The sequence below is a fragment of the Parasteatoda tepidariorum genome, chromosome 12, assembly GCF_982258835.1.
Source record: "Parasteatoda tepidariorum strain Cologne lab strain chromosome 12, Ptep-v5.0, whole genome shotgun sequence".
NCBI classification, from domain to species: Eukaryota; Metazoa; Arthropoda; class Arachnida; order Araneae; family Theridiidae; genus Parasteatoda; species Parasteatoda tepidariorum.
Window position 1 is genome coordinate 36,342,524 of NC_141766.1, and position 16,127 is coordinate 36,358,650.

The 16,127-nt window shown below is 29.7% G+C and overlaps 1 protein-coding gene across 2 annotated transcripts in view; it reads left to right on the forward strand.

Annotated features, from left to right (window-relative positions):
- Window positions 1-1,995: 1,995 nt before the first annotated feature.
- Window positions 1,996-16,127, forward strand: part of LOC107455119 (glycerol-3-phosphate acyltransferase 1, mitochondrial) — a 112,757-nt gene continuing 98,625 nt past the window's right edge. Inside the window, exons 1-2 of one of the 2 annotated variants that reach the window (XM_016072571.4) lie at window positions 2,072-2,179; window positions 7,085-7,150. In XM_016072571.4, coding sequence (XP_015928057.1) covers window positions 7,104-7,150 — 47 coding nt within the window. In that variant the 5' untranslated portion in view covers window positions 2,072-2,179; window positions 7,085-7,103. Of the gene's footprint in view, window positions 2,180-7,084; window positions 7,151-16,127 lie in introns of both variants that reach the window. The other variant, XM_071188268.1, reaches the window with a different exon arrangement.

Genomic DNA, 16,127 nt, shown 5'->3' on the forward strand with positions numbered 1-16,127 from the left:
ATATATATATATTTATAATAATAATAATAATAATAATAGTCTATATAGATGGTTGACCGCGTAACCTTTATATCAACTAATGTAACGCATCAATTAACTCTCGTAGTATAGAACACTATAGTTTATTTCCGAAAACATTCAACAGAAATCTAAAAGATGGATAGTATTTCATCGGAAAATGATGGTAGCAAAATCTCCAGGTACTGTAGTGCACATATTTTCAGAGCATAAAAAAACATACTTATCATCAGGACAAAAACATGACTGACCATGCGAAAGTTAAAGAAAATTTACTGCCAATTTATTGGATAAAAAGAGAAAAAATGAAAAATAAAAAACTGGAATGTCAACATTAGATAAGAAAAAACGTTAGTAATTGATATTCTCAAAACGCGTCTTCTTGATTTTTCATTAAATATCAGGATATGAAGTTCTTATTAGTAAAATTAATTTCGCTACATTTTTTCTCGAAAGCTTTGTTCATATACTTATAGATATTTGTTCCATATGAAACGCTTTACTCTTTTTTCAATTATCCAGTAAGTTTTCAAGAATAAAGTGTACAAAATCTTTCAATAAACTAAATCATGTAAGAAAAAAACAAAAAAAAAGTTTTTTTTTTTGTATACATGATTGCAGTTATAAGTATTATCCGAATTAAAAAAGGTAACTTTTTTTTTGTTTCAAAATAAACGGAATTATTGTTTGAATATAACTTTTCCGAGTAAAGGAAATTTAGAAATATGATTTACATTAAAATTACTGTATGACATTTTCAAAACATATATTTGGGTAAAAATTTTACCTAAATTTATTTGATGAATAAATTATAGTCATTTTAAAGATATAATGCAATATAGCTTAGTGCAAGTGTCCTCATCAAGATCAACTTACAAACTTTAGAGGTAACTCATGTAAGTTTAATTTGATGCAATTGTAAAGTAAAGTACTCCCGCAAAAAGCTTCAGGTTGATAGGTATCAGCCTGTAGGGGAAGTATTGGCGACTAGTGCGCAATGCTGAACACATTGTCACCATCATGCTAGTATTTTATTCTCACCACCAGTTGTCAGCTAAGGGGATCATATAGATGAATTTCGTACAATTTTGAAACTAAAGACATGATTATAGCAATTTGGGAAGCATTATCTATGTAAAATTTTTAAATATTTTGCATACTGCGAAGACTTTCAAAATCATAATCCTAGGCAGAGGGACTTCGTTTTTTATTTAGTATAAACACTCATATTTAGGTTCTATTTTACATAACAATCATATTTAGGTGAAGGTAACTTAATATTCATAAAAGATGGCCGCGATGGCTCTGGGGCTAGAGCGGTCGCTCTCCAATGAGGTGAACGGGGTTCGAATCCCAGCCATGGCTGGTCGATGTGAATCCGTATCCGACTACAATGCTGACGTAAAATATTCTCAGTGGCAGACGGATCATGGATTAGAGACCCTTTGCAGTTACGCTATCCGTGGGAGGTTCTTGTGGCCATCTTCTAAATGTAACGCAAATGCGGGTTAGTTCCATTTCAAAGTCTTCCACGAAGGCAAATTTCTCCCGATACTTGATCCAGGAGTTCCCTTGTCTTCTGGATTGGGTTCAAAATTACAAGGCTACGGAGTTGAACTTTAATAGTCACAAACCCAAAAATTGGGTCGACAGTTCAACGACGGTTATAAAATAAAATATTCATAAGAGAAACATATTTCTAAATTTGTTGTTATTCACAAAGGTACCACTCGCTTAATTCCCACAGCAATTTATATTGAAGACTTGATCGATGACATTAATTGTCTCACTTAATGAATTGTAAACTCGTATAACTTCGCTATTATTTAACTGATCAAGTTAAAATTTTTACGAAATAATTTGTTTTCACTTTTATTTTCTAAGGTCTATTAGGATTAGTAAACAAACTATGATTTGAACTTTGAACATAGGAATATCTCTAAATGGATTTGTTTGTTTTCCAGTGATTGTAAACTAGAAATAAACACTGATATTGACGTGACAGTAGTATCGTACGATATTTTATTTAATGAGTATCATCTTCATCCGCATTCGTAGCAAACATTTCTATAATGAAATATCACAAGAACGTATTGGAATCATTATATGAAGTAAACGTACTTAGTCGAACTTTGGACGAACTGAGAATGAACTAAATCTTGTGAGTATGTTTGAGATATTTAATTAACGGAGAATTCACTATGTATAAAAGATTTATAAAATAATAAATTTTTAAATTATAAATTTTTAAATTACAATTAGTATTATAAGATTTACAATGCAAAAAAATTGAAAGCTAATTTTGACATTATTTTTAAGGAAAATATATCTTAAGATTTTCCTATGTTGTATAAAGTATCGAACTTTAAGTCACTTACATAATTGTGAAATAAATTATATATTATATATTATATAATTTATCTTTATAAAGATATTAAATAGTAATATTTTTATAATGTTATTTAATTTTATCTTTATAAATACAAATATATTTTATAAATTTGTGTATTTGAATACATTTTAAGAAGATAGCATTCTTAAAAGTATAAAAAAAACTTGCATCAACGTTTTCTTAAGCATCTATATATATACATATTAAAATAATAATTGAAATGTTACCTTTTTGTCTTATTACGCGTTTCTGTTCCTTTCTGTTTCTTTCAGCAATTAAACAGGCTTTGATGCTTTCACTCCCGCCTTTTTAAGTAGTGATACCTTAGATTTCGGTTGTGTTATTTTTTGCATGAATATTAATTTGTGACCCCTAATGTGTATGTTCTTTTTGATTACACTTTTGACAAAAATTATAAAAATAAATATTGAGAGAATGATCACTATGTGTATGCAAACAAGCTTTGAAATTTTATCCGAACGAAATATTGCAGTAGAACAATTTATTGGCAAAAAAATATTTTCATACTTATTCAAAAATATTATTTTCAAGTGAAAAAAAAATACTCTAATTGTTGAAAGAAGATTTCATAAATTATAAATTTACGGAGTCGGTTTCTAATTTTGTACCTTAAACTTTAGTTTTCGAAAAAAAATAAATTGTATCAAAACACTTTTTGTTTTATAAATTATTTTTCAGAACTAAATTGTGTGTTACGTAGCATCTGAAAGTTAATTTTTATATAATTTTAATAAAATATATGAATTTTGAGTTGACTTCTTTATTAATCATTAAAGTTGGCCGTCTTAAAGGGCGATAGCGCTTTAAAAAATATCGAAAAAACGTTTGTGTATTTTTTAAAACCTTTTTTTAATTTCTATGTAGTGCTTTTAAAAAGTGAAGCAGTTCCGCAACAGCCTATCTTGGGCCAGGGGGGAGGTCACGGAAGTTAAGGATCCACATTATTTAATGTAGGGTTCTTAATATTTCAAAAAATACTTCTGCACAGTTATTTTTTAATGCGGTAAAAAAATAAAAAGTGTTTCCTGTTGTATTTAGTCAATAACTTGGGTGAGATAGATGACTTTGTGCTAGTTAGTTTGGTGCCTTAAAATTCACTGTTTTAAAGAGATTTACAAAAAAAATAAACTTTTGTAAATATTTGAACAATTGTTTTAATTGTTAAATTTTTTTTTGGCGAAATATATTATAAAAATCCAAAATAAACGAATTAAATTATTAATAATTATGATATGATTATTAGTTATAATATTATTAATTACATTATCACTATTAATTATAATAATTTTGATTACTATATTATTAATTATATCATTGTAAATTATATTGTCATTAATTATATTACTAATGACAATATTATTTTTATTTACAGTAAGGTATAAGAATCAACATCGATCAAATTTTTAGAAATTTTATTTAGAAGTAGGATCTGCTCTTATTATTTTATTTCTGTTGTACCATACAATTTTTTCACTAATAATAACAAAAATGAGAGTAATTTCCCAACCAAATATTGCTCCTGAGATTGTGACTGACTATTATCTTTATTCCTATCTATTATCTGTTTTACTCAATATAAGGCTTGTGGAGTGCAGTAATTTTCAGTGGCAATAAGTCTCCCCATTTACGATATACATGATCTAAAAAATATAAATAATTGCTAACATTATAAAAAAAAAGAAGTAAATAGTTAAGTATCAGATAGATAGTAGAGATTCAACTTTGTTTAAATCCTTAACACCATTTGCATTCTTGAAATTTAAAACAAGTTTTAATCGAAATTGTATTTTTCCTACAAGACTATAAATTCGTGTAAATATTTTTCATTTTTATTTTCAATTTACCTAATCGAAATGCCCCCACTATTTTCAGAAAAAGTCCCTTATATTTCCAATTTTTCTGTATCGAAACAATGGATCGTGGATTTAAAATTTTACTTCAGTTTTTGCTGAAAGAAAATTTTTTGAACGCAGATTCCTTTTAATTCGTCATGAGTTTTTCTCATCACGTTCCCGGTTGACTTATGAATTCACGTTTATTGATTCACCTGTTTCAATATCTTAATATTGTATTTTTGTCTCCTTTTTTGCATCCTTAGATAAAAATGGAATTAGGATGATGATTATTCAATTTATCTCTAAATTCATGTGCTGTAGTTGGCCATTAAGGCAGAGGGGGTGCGATTGTTATTGTTTTCCAGTGGCTCCATCTATGGAGATTTTTGTGTAACTTTAGGATATCAGGTCAGTTGGGGGAGAAAAAGGTAATTGATAGCTTAAAAAGGCACTTGGCACCTTAAAGAACGCTTAGTAGTTAATAAATATACTTAATTACACTTCCATTTCTTTGAAAATTGACAAGACAAGGGCATTAAAGAGTCAAGTATTGAAACAAAATCGCTTTCATAAAGATTATTTTGAGTGAAATTGAACCTCATTTTTGTTATATTGAAGCGAAAACCACGGACAACTCTCACAGTTACTCTTACGAGACTAGAACTCTGATCTATGATCTATCAATCACTGAGGACATTTTATGTCCATACTGTGGTCAGTGCAGGTTGGGAGCTATATAGCAGCTATATTAATGATCAGCTCGCGTCATGACCGAGCGATATATTCATTGAACCACCTTCGATAAATAGCCAATCCACGTAAGCTCACTTCCGGAACCCTGATTTTAATACATGACCAAGAATACAATAGAACTTCAGAGTCAAATTACGGACAAACTCGCTTTCATGGAAATCTTTTCGGGGGGAACTAAACTGCATTTGTATTGCATGGATAGGAAGATCACAAAATCTGCTTTAGTTTGCTCTGGGGTTCTCTAACTTTACCAAGTTGTGGTATTTTTACGAGATGTATAGTTTGTCTAAGTTAAGATGTCAACTCCCGCCACAATATCTGAGGCCGTCTGGTGCTATGGAAACAAGTATGGCGCATTTTAGGGAGGGTTGATTCACTCTAAGACTAACATAATAGACCGAAGAAAGAGATTCCTTTTCTCTCTTTGACCCGAGCTGAAACCACTCCAAAACAGTGACCCCACACTCCTACTTAGAATAGTCATACCTAGTTACCATAGTCACCGCCACAGGTCCAGACGAATGTCTGTAGGAGTTTTTATTTTAGACAAATTTTAAAATTATCATCAATATTTGTCTTCGGTATAATAGTTATTTTGTAGGGATATAGATTACGTAGGGAACCGAGTAGTGCGGTAAAACCGGGTACTTCGATTTTGGCGAAAGGAAAAAGGACCTACCTTAATGACGTGTAGTTGTTGATTAATTCTCGATGGCGTATGTGTTGATAAGTTTGTTTTACTATGTCAACTCTTTAGCGTTTTCTTGTTTTTATGCTACCTTTGTTCATTGGTCATTATACACTTATAAACAATAATTTTGGTGCAGCTTATTACACGTTTACTAAAGATTCATAATTTAACAAACAATAAGGATTTAGCCCGATAAGTACTACTGTTTCGGTTTCGATAACCTCTGCTCGCGAGGTAAAACCAGAAACTACTCGGTCTGGCACCCCTCTCCCTTAATGTGTGGCTATTTTAGGCCCACAAAAGCTGCAGTGCAGCGGAGAAATAACATAACTGCATCTAAGACTGTACGAAAGTTTTACGGGTCCCAGGAGAAAGTTTTTTGCGAACTCCTTTCCAAAGCACAAAAAAGTCTTATTTCATATTTTGTAGAATTTTCGAAGATCCTTTATACAAAAGTGCGGTTTTTAAATAGATATAAAGAAATTATCTGCCATTTTCTTTTGAAAAAGAAATTATTCATAAATATTACAATCTTTGTAAAGAATTTTGATGGGGCTCTCAGCAGTCCGTGACCTCGAAACAATTGTCCCTCTCTTTCCCCTCCCCTCTAAAGATATTCGAAGCCAGGAAAGAGGTTAAACCGGTTCTATTACGTAACAAGCACTTTCGACAAAGTTGACGAAAAAATTTACATTTTGGCTGTAAGCTCGGTTAACAGTTAACTTCGCTATGTGGCAAAATGAAAAGTTGACTAGTTATCCGTTGGAGGTATTCATAACTGGGTTGCTTTCGCAAGAGCTGAGAAATTCGGCACTTCGCGTGAATACATCTCATATCCAATGCAAGATATAACTTGTAAATATAACTAGTATTTCACTCAATTTTTGTTGCTTGAAAGGGGTAAAGACTGCTATCTCTTTAAATGCCATTAGTTGGATCCGAATATGGGATCTTAACGAACAATAACGATAAAGGAAAAATGTTTCAAATTTTTGGAATCTAATAAAGTTTCCCTTTCTGTCTGGTTACCATCGCAACAACTGTTTTATATAAAAAATTAAGTGACACCCATAGGCATAATTAGCTATCAAACACATCATAAAATGCTTTCAAGTGTTTGATATCTTAATCAGATATTCAAGGACCTGTTATCAGGAATGAATCAATTTTTTTTAAGAATACTTTAGTATCTTTGAAATTCAGTAAATACACGTGGATATGTTAAGATGATGAATTTTGAAATTGTGATTTGATATTCCCACGAAAGGGGAGACTGTGAAACCACCATTTTTTTGTTTTTGTTTTTTGGTTAAAAATAAAAGCCGATAAGTCGATTAAGCGAAATAGAAAATGATAGCGTTCTTCTGCTTTTAGGCCTCTTACTGGCAACACCATGTTTGCAGTTGTGCTAGCCCTCATTTCTTTTTACGAAGCTATCCGGTAAGAAATTAAAAAAAATTATTTTATTAAAAAAATTATATATGTATATTTTTAAAAATACAAAAAATATTTTCAAAATTACAAAAAATATTTTCAAAATTACAAGGAAATATTTTCAAAATTATAAAGAAATATTTTCAAAATTACAAAAAATATTTTCAAAATTACAAAGAAATATTTTTAAAATTACAAATAAATATTTTTAAAATTATAAAGAAATATTTTTAAAATTGCAAAGAAATATTTTCAAAATTACAAAGATATATTTTAAACTATCTCAGATTAAATTACCTCTCACTGACAACACCACGCTTGCAGTTGTGCTAACTCTCGTTTCTTTTTAAGTGAGTATCCGAGTAAGAAATTAATGTTATTTAAAAAATTTTTTTCAAAAATACGAAAAATATTTTCAAAAATCAAAAAATATTTTCAAAAATAAAAGAAGTATTAACAAAATTACAAAAAATATTTTCAAAAATAAAAAAATATTTTCAAAAATAAAAGAAGTATTAACAAAATTACAAAAAATATTTTCAAAAATAAAAACAAATATTTTCAAAATTAAAAAGAAATATTTCATAATTTCATAGAAATATTTTAAACTATCTCAAATTCAATTACCTCTTACGGACAGCAGTTTCGCTAGTCTTTGTTTTTTTTTTACGAGGCTACGATGAGAAATTAACATTAGTTTTTGAAAAAAATATTATTAAAATTGCAAAAAATTGCGAGAAATTATTTTCAAAATCACAAAGTAATTTTTTAAGCTGTCTCAAATAAATTTTTGGTTACTGTTTAAATTATAAACCATTCTGAACTCCTGTTGCGAAAAAGTAACATTTCGTAAATAAATAAATATTATTTTATGTAAGATATTTTTAAAACTGTAAAGAAATATTTCAAGCGATTTGAAATTTAAATTTGCAACTTTGCTTAAATTTGAATCCATTCCGGACTACTATTGCAAAAACGCGACGCTTTGTACTGTTGTTAAAGCACCTTTTAACAAAAGTGGTTAGGCATTTATGCTTAGATAATCTTGATAATTTCGACTGTTGGCTACCACTTGAGATTCAAAACAACGCAGGTGCATAATTTCAGATCAAAGTATCGATAGTTATATTATGGATTCATTAATTTTGGTGAACATGTATATTATGCTATTTCAAAGTAAATAAGAATAAATTAATTAAATTTACAGTCTTAATCTTTATGAAAAAGTTCATGGAAACGTTTTCTCCTAATGGTTTAATAAACTAAATGCCTTAAAAACCCGCCATCTAATTTATTTTGTATCTTGGTCTCAATTTCAACAAGAAATAAACCTAATTATTCAACCATAAAATTTAAATTTTATCATTCTTTTATTTTCCTACTAGCTAAGTGTTCAAAAAGTCTAACTTGAAATTCGGAATACATCATTGTAATAATTTTAACAAGCTATGATGATATCAATATGAATTTCAACTAGGCTTAGTTTTTAAATTTCGACTACATAAATGCCCAAGAAATTCATTGTGATAGAGTTTAAGAAAGGTAGAATTAGGTTAAGTTTGTGTATATGTTTTTCATTGTTCTGAATTCAAAGGCTTATTGTGTAACAATGGAAATTAGCGGGGTTGACAATCTACAAAAAAAAAAAAAAAAAAAAAAAAAAATGAGGAAATGTTTTTCAACCGTTTGAAAAAAAAAGCTTTTTATAAAATTCTTCACACACTCTTAGTGTTTTATACTTTAGGGTTTATATTCCACAGAAATATATTCAAGGAAATTTAAACGTAAAAAAAGTACTTTCTAAAGTTATTCAAAAATGTGGTTTGTCACGTTAGTGCAGTTAAAATGAATTTTCAAATTGAAAAATGTGATTTGTCATTGTTTTTAAAATAAATCGCTTTATATTGACGATAATAAAAAGCTTCAGAAACCGAGATAGTTCTAACGGTTTAAAAACATGAAATTGTTTACATTTAACGATAATGTGTTTATGAAGCAAAAATTTTTAAATTTTCTAAATTTTGTATTTCCTCTCATCATCCGCAAGATATTAAATAAGTATGCCTGAATCTTTTCTAAAATTATATCCGTCTATTTATTTAGAGAATTAATGCTTTGTAGCGTGTGTATAGATATATGCACAAGGCAGGACACATGCTTTTATTGGCAGTAAAGAAAGTTTTAATCTAGATTCCTTCCTCAAAACACAAAAAGTCTTTTTTTTTCTTCACATTTTGTAAGGTATCTGGAAAAACTGTTTGCAAAATTGTAGTTTATACTTAAATCCTCGAAATACCTATTTTCATAAAATTCCACTTGTTTTCTTCTCATTCTTCATTGATTTCACAGCCCTCTGTGGGCCAAGGCCTTCTTTAGATTCGTTTTCCATTCTGCTTTCTTCTTTTCTTGGGTGTTCCAGTTGATCACTCTCAGTGCTTTAAAATCTTCAATCATACAGATAACCCACCTTTGTCTGGACCTGATTATGGTTCGGGTTCCAATTGGCATAAAATTAAGGATTTCGAATGTTAAGGAGAAGTGGTCTGTTCGGTAGATTTGTCTAGCAAATTTGATGCAGTCTATTTTTGATTAATATCTGCCTCTCTATACAGCTTATTATTGTATTTGTGCATCCATGTACTATTGATATTCACTGTACCCAGAATTCTCAAAACTTTTTTTCTTCTTAAAGATGGTATTTGTTTTAATGTATACAGTAGAGTCACTAAAAATTTTTTAAAAGAATAATTAAAAAGCTTTGCACATTTTGTATAGAATTTCAAGCAAACATCAGTAATCCTGAGTTTTGAGATCTATACCAATCCCTACTTGAGTACTGACTTGTAGAAGATGCAATATCTATTGTATCAGTTTACTCAGACACATAGAATTTTTTTTTTATCAATCTACTTTGTTATCAATATCAGGAGGTGCGTGTGAAACCCCGCCAAAACTAAGGAGTGAAATTATTTTTGTAATTTCTAACGAGTTTTACTGTTTATTTTAGCGAAGTTCATAACAATATATATATATATATATATATATATATATATATATATATATATATATATATATATATATATATATATATATATATATATATATATATATATATATATATATATATATATATATATATATATATATATATATATATATATATATATATATATATATATATATATATTTAAGTGAAATACAGTATTGAGTACACTCATAAAAGTGTTTTTAAATATAGTTTGTCTCTGGTAAGAACTACCCCCGTCACTAAGTCTGAGGCCGTCTGCTGCTTTGGAAATAAGAATAGCGCATTTCTCATAGGGTGGCTTCTCTTCACTCTCGAGCTAACACAGTAGACCAAAGAAAAAGATTCCTTTCTCTTGCCGATCGAACCCAAAACCTGCCCTAAACAGTGACTCCACAACCCTACTTGAAAAAGTTATACCTCGTTACCATAGTCACTGCCACCGGTTCAGACGTATGGCAAAAGGGATATCTTACTTTAGACAAACTATGCATTTCCGTATGCAATTCCTTTTTTAAGTTTCGTGGAGCTTAATTAGTTCTATCTGTTATTGGACGTAAGAAAATATTTAGATTAAGGATTCATGTAATCTTTTATATATATATGTTTTTTTTTCTTAAATTTTTTTTTTTTAGTTTTAAAAGCGGGTTACAGAGAGGGGAGCTTCTTCCCCACCTGATTTCCTTTCTCTTGCCAACCTGCGCCAAAACCTGTCTTAAATATTAGCCTAACACCCCTACATGATAGTTAAACCTCCTAATCAAAGTCACCACCATTGCTTCAGACGAATGGCGAAGGTAGTACTTTCCATAGACAGATTGTACTTGATCCCTTTACATAGACAGAATTTTGCAACAGAGTGCGGATCTTTTATCCTTTTAATGATCCTAAAGTGTAGTAAAAAAGGATTCACATATTTTGAATAATATCACAATACCGTAGGATTTATATAACTTATTAGCAATAAATTTACCGTCTAGAGCAGTGATCCCCAACCCCCGGTCCTCGGACCGGTACTGGTCCGTGGATCAAATGATACCGGGCCGCCCATTTCACTTGAAACTGAATTTAAATCCCTAGGTTTATACCCCTAATTAAAAATATCTGTGTTCCATTAAAATTTTATTTATTTAAAAAAAAATAGGCCCCCCCGAAGGTAGTGACATAAGTTTTTTAATGTTTGTAATGTATCATTGTCTCCGATTAACCCCAGATGGAACCGTCTCATTGCAAAGAAACAAGCTTAGGGTTCTCATAGTTTTAACGTTCTAGTAAGTTAAAATGTTAAATCACTTTATATTTATTTTTTGGTGTAACTGTATTTTATTTTGAAGACATGTTTAAATACAATTAAATTAAAATTAATAAATCAAAATAATCTAAAATATAAACAATAAATGCCTCCCCCCCAGCGGGTCACGGTAAAATTATTAAACGTTGACAGGTCCACGGTGATAAAAAGGTTGGGGAACACTGGTCTAGAGTATTTACTTAAAGAGAACGACCTTAAATTAAGATATCCAAGACAGTTTTGCACTGGTTTAGATTAAATGCAATTAGTTAAATAAAGTAAGGATCAAATAATTCTGTTGTGAAGCAATTGTGATTACTTTTAAAACATCAGAAAAATAGCTGATCTTGTGAAGTAATTGGAGAACTTGTTAAAGTTTGTAAACAGTAGTCTACCATAGATAAAACTGCATCTCGCCACAAAACGTGAGAATGAGTCTAGCTAATGGAATTGAGAGAAATATAAGTAGGTAAGTTTTTCACCGAGAAATGTGCTGTGAAATGAGAATAATTTTGAATCAATAACTTGTTTGAAAAATATTCCAACCGGTTTTAGTTAAGAAATAAAAAATAAAAAAAAATTGGTGATGTTGTCTGTTGTTAAAGACAGAATCTTACACTTTCCAGTATCTAGGATTCATTATGAATAAATAAGTAATAATTGAGAAAAGATGGGTCAGAATTCAATTTGGCCATTAAAATTTATAGATTGTTAATCTAAATAGGATTTTTTCAAGCTACACTCTTAGCAAGTACTGCGAGGGAGTACTATGTGCTCAGGACTTGTATTAGTATAACATTGAACCCTAGTTTTTGTATTTGTAACTACTTGTAATAGTAATATTATATCTAGTACTTGTATTAGTAACTACTTGTATTCGTAACTACATGTATTAGTAAGTTTGTTCTCTAGCACTTGCAATAGTAACTTTAAATTGGTACTTGTAATTTAGCTGCTTTTGCACTTTTAAAATTGCCTTCTTAATTTTCTTTTTTTATACTTTTGTTATGGAATCATTAGTTGACAGATGGGAAAAAACTAGTTTTGGAAGTAAAAAGCTTTCTTAGCGGAGTTTAAGTAAATTTTAGTCAGAATTGAGAAATTTTGCAAAGCGTTAGGGTTTCCCGTAAATCTAATGCTAACGCTATTTCAACTTCACAGCGTATGTGTGAAAACTTCCCACCAAATTGTGGAATCACTAAGGGGTAGAAACTAAAATAAGAGTTATGGTTAACGTAAGACAAACGCTATGCAAAATCTCTCTAATATACTCGTAATGACCATCGCGAGTATATTTACCAAATATATGGTTAATTTTATAAAATTAAATTGTATTTTATCTCAAAATAAATATTTACGTATAGAATATATTGATGGTTAACTTCCTTTCAGAAATATCCTAAAAGATATTTAAGGTACCAATAGGACATTTGTGAAGATAGTTATTAATATCTATATTATGTAAAGTGAAGATGTTTCTAAGCTTATTATGCTATTTATTTAATACTTCGTCTTAAACTATCCAAAGTTTTACAAAATCGGAACCTCAACCTAATGTCTAAAGCTGCTATCTGGTTACGTTTTTCCTTTTTTATTTGTACTGATCACTGAATAATGTAGCATTTTCGAATGTGTAATTGATTGTTGTTTCTTTTATTCTTTATCTTTTTTAAGCGCTTATTAAGTAAACTTATAGAAGATAAAATTTCGGCTAGTGATAATTGCATATTTAATATCTCAGTAAATGGTGCGAAGAGTGAAAGGCGAATGTAAACATTCGTTTATTATTCTAAGATAGTCTTAAATAAACATGAAACGCATGGCGTTAGCTTCGAATAGTATTTTTTTTAAAATTTCAACTAAATGTATTTATGAAGAACATAATATCGTCCATATCTTTTTTCTTACAGTAGGGAATAGCGCGATCGTCTCCTAATGAGGTTACCCAGGTTAGAATCCCGGCGATTGCAGCTCGATTCGAATGCCGCACACGACTCGTTTGATCACAGTGCTGACGTAAAATATCATCAATGGTAGACGGATCATAGTTTTTAGTCCCCTTGTCGTCACGTTTACTGTGGGAGGTTTACGAGGTTTTCCTCTTCATGTAACGCAAATTCGGGTTATTTCCATCAAATAATCCTCCATGAAGGCAAATTTCTCCCAATACTTGATCCAGGTGTTCCCATGTTCTCTGGGCAGGGCTCAAAATTCCAAGGATACTGAGTTGGATACTGAGTTGGATATCGATGAAAAAGCCGGTTTTTTTCGAGCTGTTTTGTTTACATTTCAAAATGGTGATTTTTCTCAGTTAAATTGAATTTTAATTAGTTTTGAATTTAAACCCCTTTTCTACAGATTTGCTAACGTATGTGATGTGATATTGGTTTTTCTTGGACCTTAATACTTCTTGTTTTATTTATATGAATGCTGATTCCCTTGTTAACGACATTAATTCTTCACGACCTCTCCATAGCACGTGGAAATGCATTTTACCCTGATTTGCCCGTGTGGTTTTTCTTGTTCTGTTTTTTCATGTTTATTTTTATATTCTTTCTGCTATTAAGGTTTATCTAGTTTTGTTTCTCGCCTTTATTTTTCGTTGGCAACTTAATGATTTATATTTCAAATCTGTCAAGTCCTGAAAATGGGCGCCAATTTTTGAGTGCTTGAAACAAGTCGATTGTTATTTCCAATCAGCATATTTTTGAAGGGTGTGAAGTTTTTTAACCAAGTAATATCTTACCGCTTTAGTTTCTTGTGGTTATTTATTTAATCCTATCTTTTATTTTCAGTTCACCATCTATTATTTAAATTTTTGCACTCTAAACCTCAATGCTCCGTGTTCAGCCGACAAAATTTTTTTTTCAGGTTTCATCAAAACGGTTATTAAAGCAAGTGTATTAAAATGGCCAGATTTTTTCTGGTTGCTTGAGATATAATCTGCTCTGTTTCATCCTTTTCTTTCAAAAAGTTGAAACTTTGATAACTTGGCATTTGTGATCTCCATGTATAGCTAAACAAACTAAACTGGGGTCGAAATCCTTAAGGTTCAGGATTGTGTCTATTAACAAGCAAAATTGATAAAACTTTGCTTTTTCATATTATTGATAATTTATATATCATTTCGAAGAATTTCACACTTTACTTTCTTATATTATTGATAATTTATATATCATTTCGAGGAATTTCCTACTTTACTTTGTCATACTATTGATTTTTCATGTCATTTCGAGGAATTTCATACATATTTTTTTCATATTATTGATAATTTATGTCACTTCGAGGAATTTCATACTTTAAACTTTAGTTTAAGGTGACCAAATTTCTGGACCAAGATTTGGGGACAAATCAGCGGAACGTTCGCAAAAATTTTAAGATTTGAGGACACCCATATATTTATGCAAAATATTGAATTATATGTGCAACAAACAATTTTTTTAAATTGATAACTAATATCAGGTACAGAGCCATTTTCATCAAATTTGATTTCATTATTGACCAATTTTGACAAGTTTAATCCATGTAAAATAAATGAGAACATAATAATTAAAACTTATTTATTTTTTCCTTAAAATATATTCTTGCTATCAGATAGTTTCAGCATGGTGTTTTTTTTGCTCCTCGCTTGTATTCTCTGTAAGATAAAATCATATAGATAAAAAAAACATGCGCATTTCTGATTTTTTTTTTCATACTTTAATGCATATAAAAAAGAAGGGAGTTTTTCGGTGAAATTCGAAGAAATTTGAGACCATACGAAAATATTTGAGACTAGTTTTTTGTCCTCAAAGGGATTGAAATTTTTAAGAACAACTATTGAAATCTGAGGACTGTTCTCAAGATTTGAGCACATCTGGCCATTTTATAGTTAAGCTTTAAGTGCAGTTGTGCTAACGGTTTTAACCTTTTCAGTATTTGCCTTTTTTAATCGTATTTTGAAATCTCAGCTTGTTCTTGTTTACAATAATGATTATCAAGATTCATAGCTGTGATAAAATACATTTTGGTTATCGTTCAAAATCTAAGCAGAAATCACTTGACCTCATCATTTTTTTAAAATTGTTGAAAGATACTTTTCAATTTTTTAATCAGTTTTCGCCACATTAAAATGGCAACAAAAATTTTCTCCTCAAAATGGAAAATGATTAAGTTTCATTTATAAATTGATACTTAAGTGATACTTTTACAATGTTCTTGTACTGAGAGCTAAATAATACTTCAAGGCTACAACTAAAGGAGATAAAATTCGATGAGTTATTATGTTTCTCACGCTTCGGGCGCTGTATGTGCCTATTTTTAGAACTATCGAAATAATTCAATCTATATTGAGCTTCTTGGAAATAAAAAAAAGCTTAGCTATTGAAAATAAGAATTGATAATAAATAGTTAAGCTTTATGCTTTCTATAGTTACTTACTGCTATTAAAATCTAAAAAGTAAACTTTTTATCTCTTAAAAAAATCAATTCAATAATGAACCATAATATCGATACCTTGAAGCAAGATTAAGTTTCCGTTCAAGCTGAACCATAATTTAGTGAAAATCAAATTTAAGAAGTATGATAATGTAGTTTAAATATCATATTAAGATTACTGAAAATTTGAGCCATAATTTGAGTAGGGTTCAACTGGCTTCAAATTATTTAATTGTGTTAAGATTCCGATT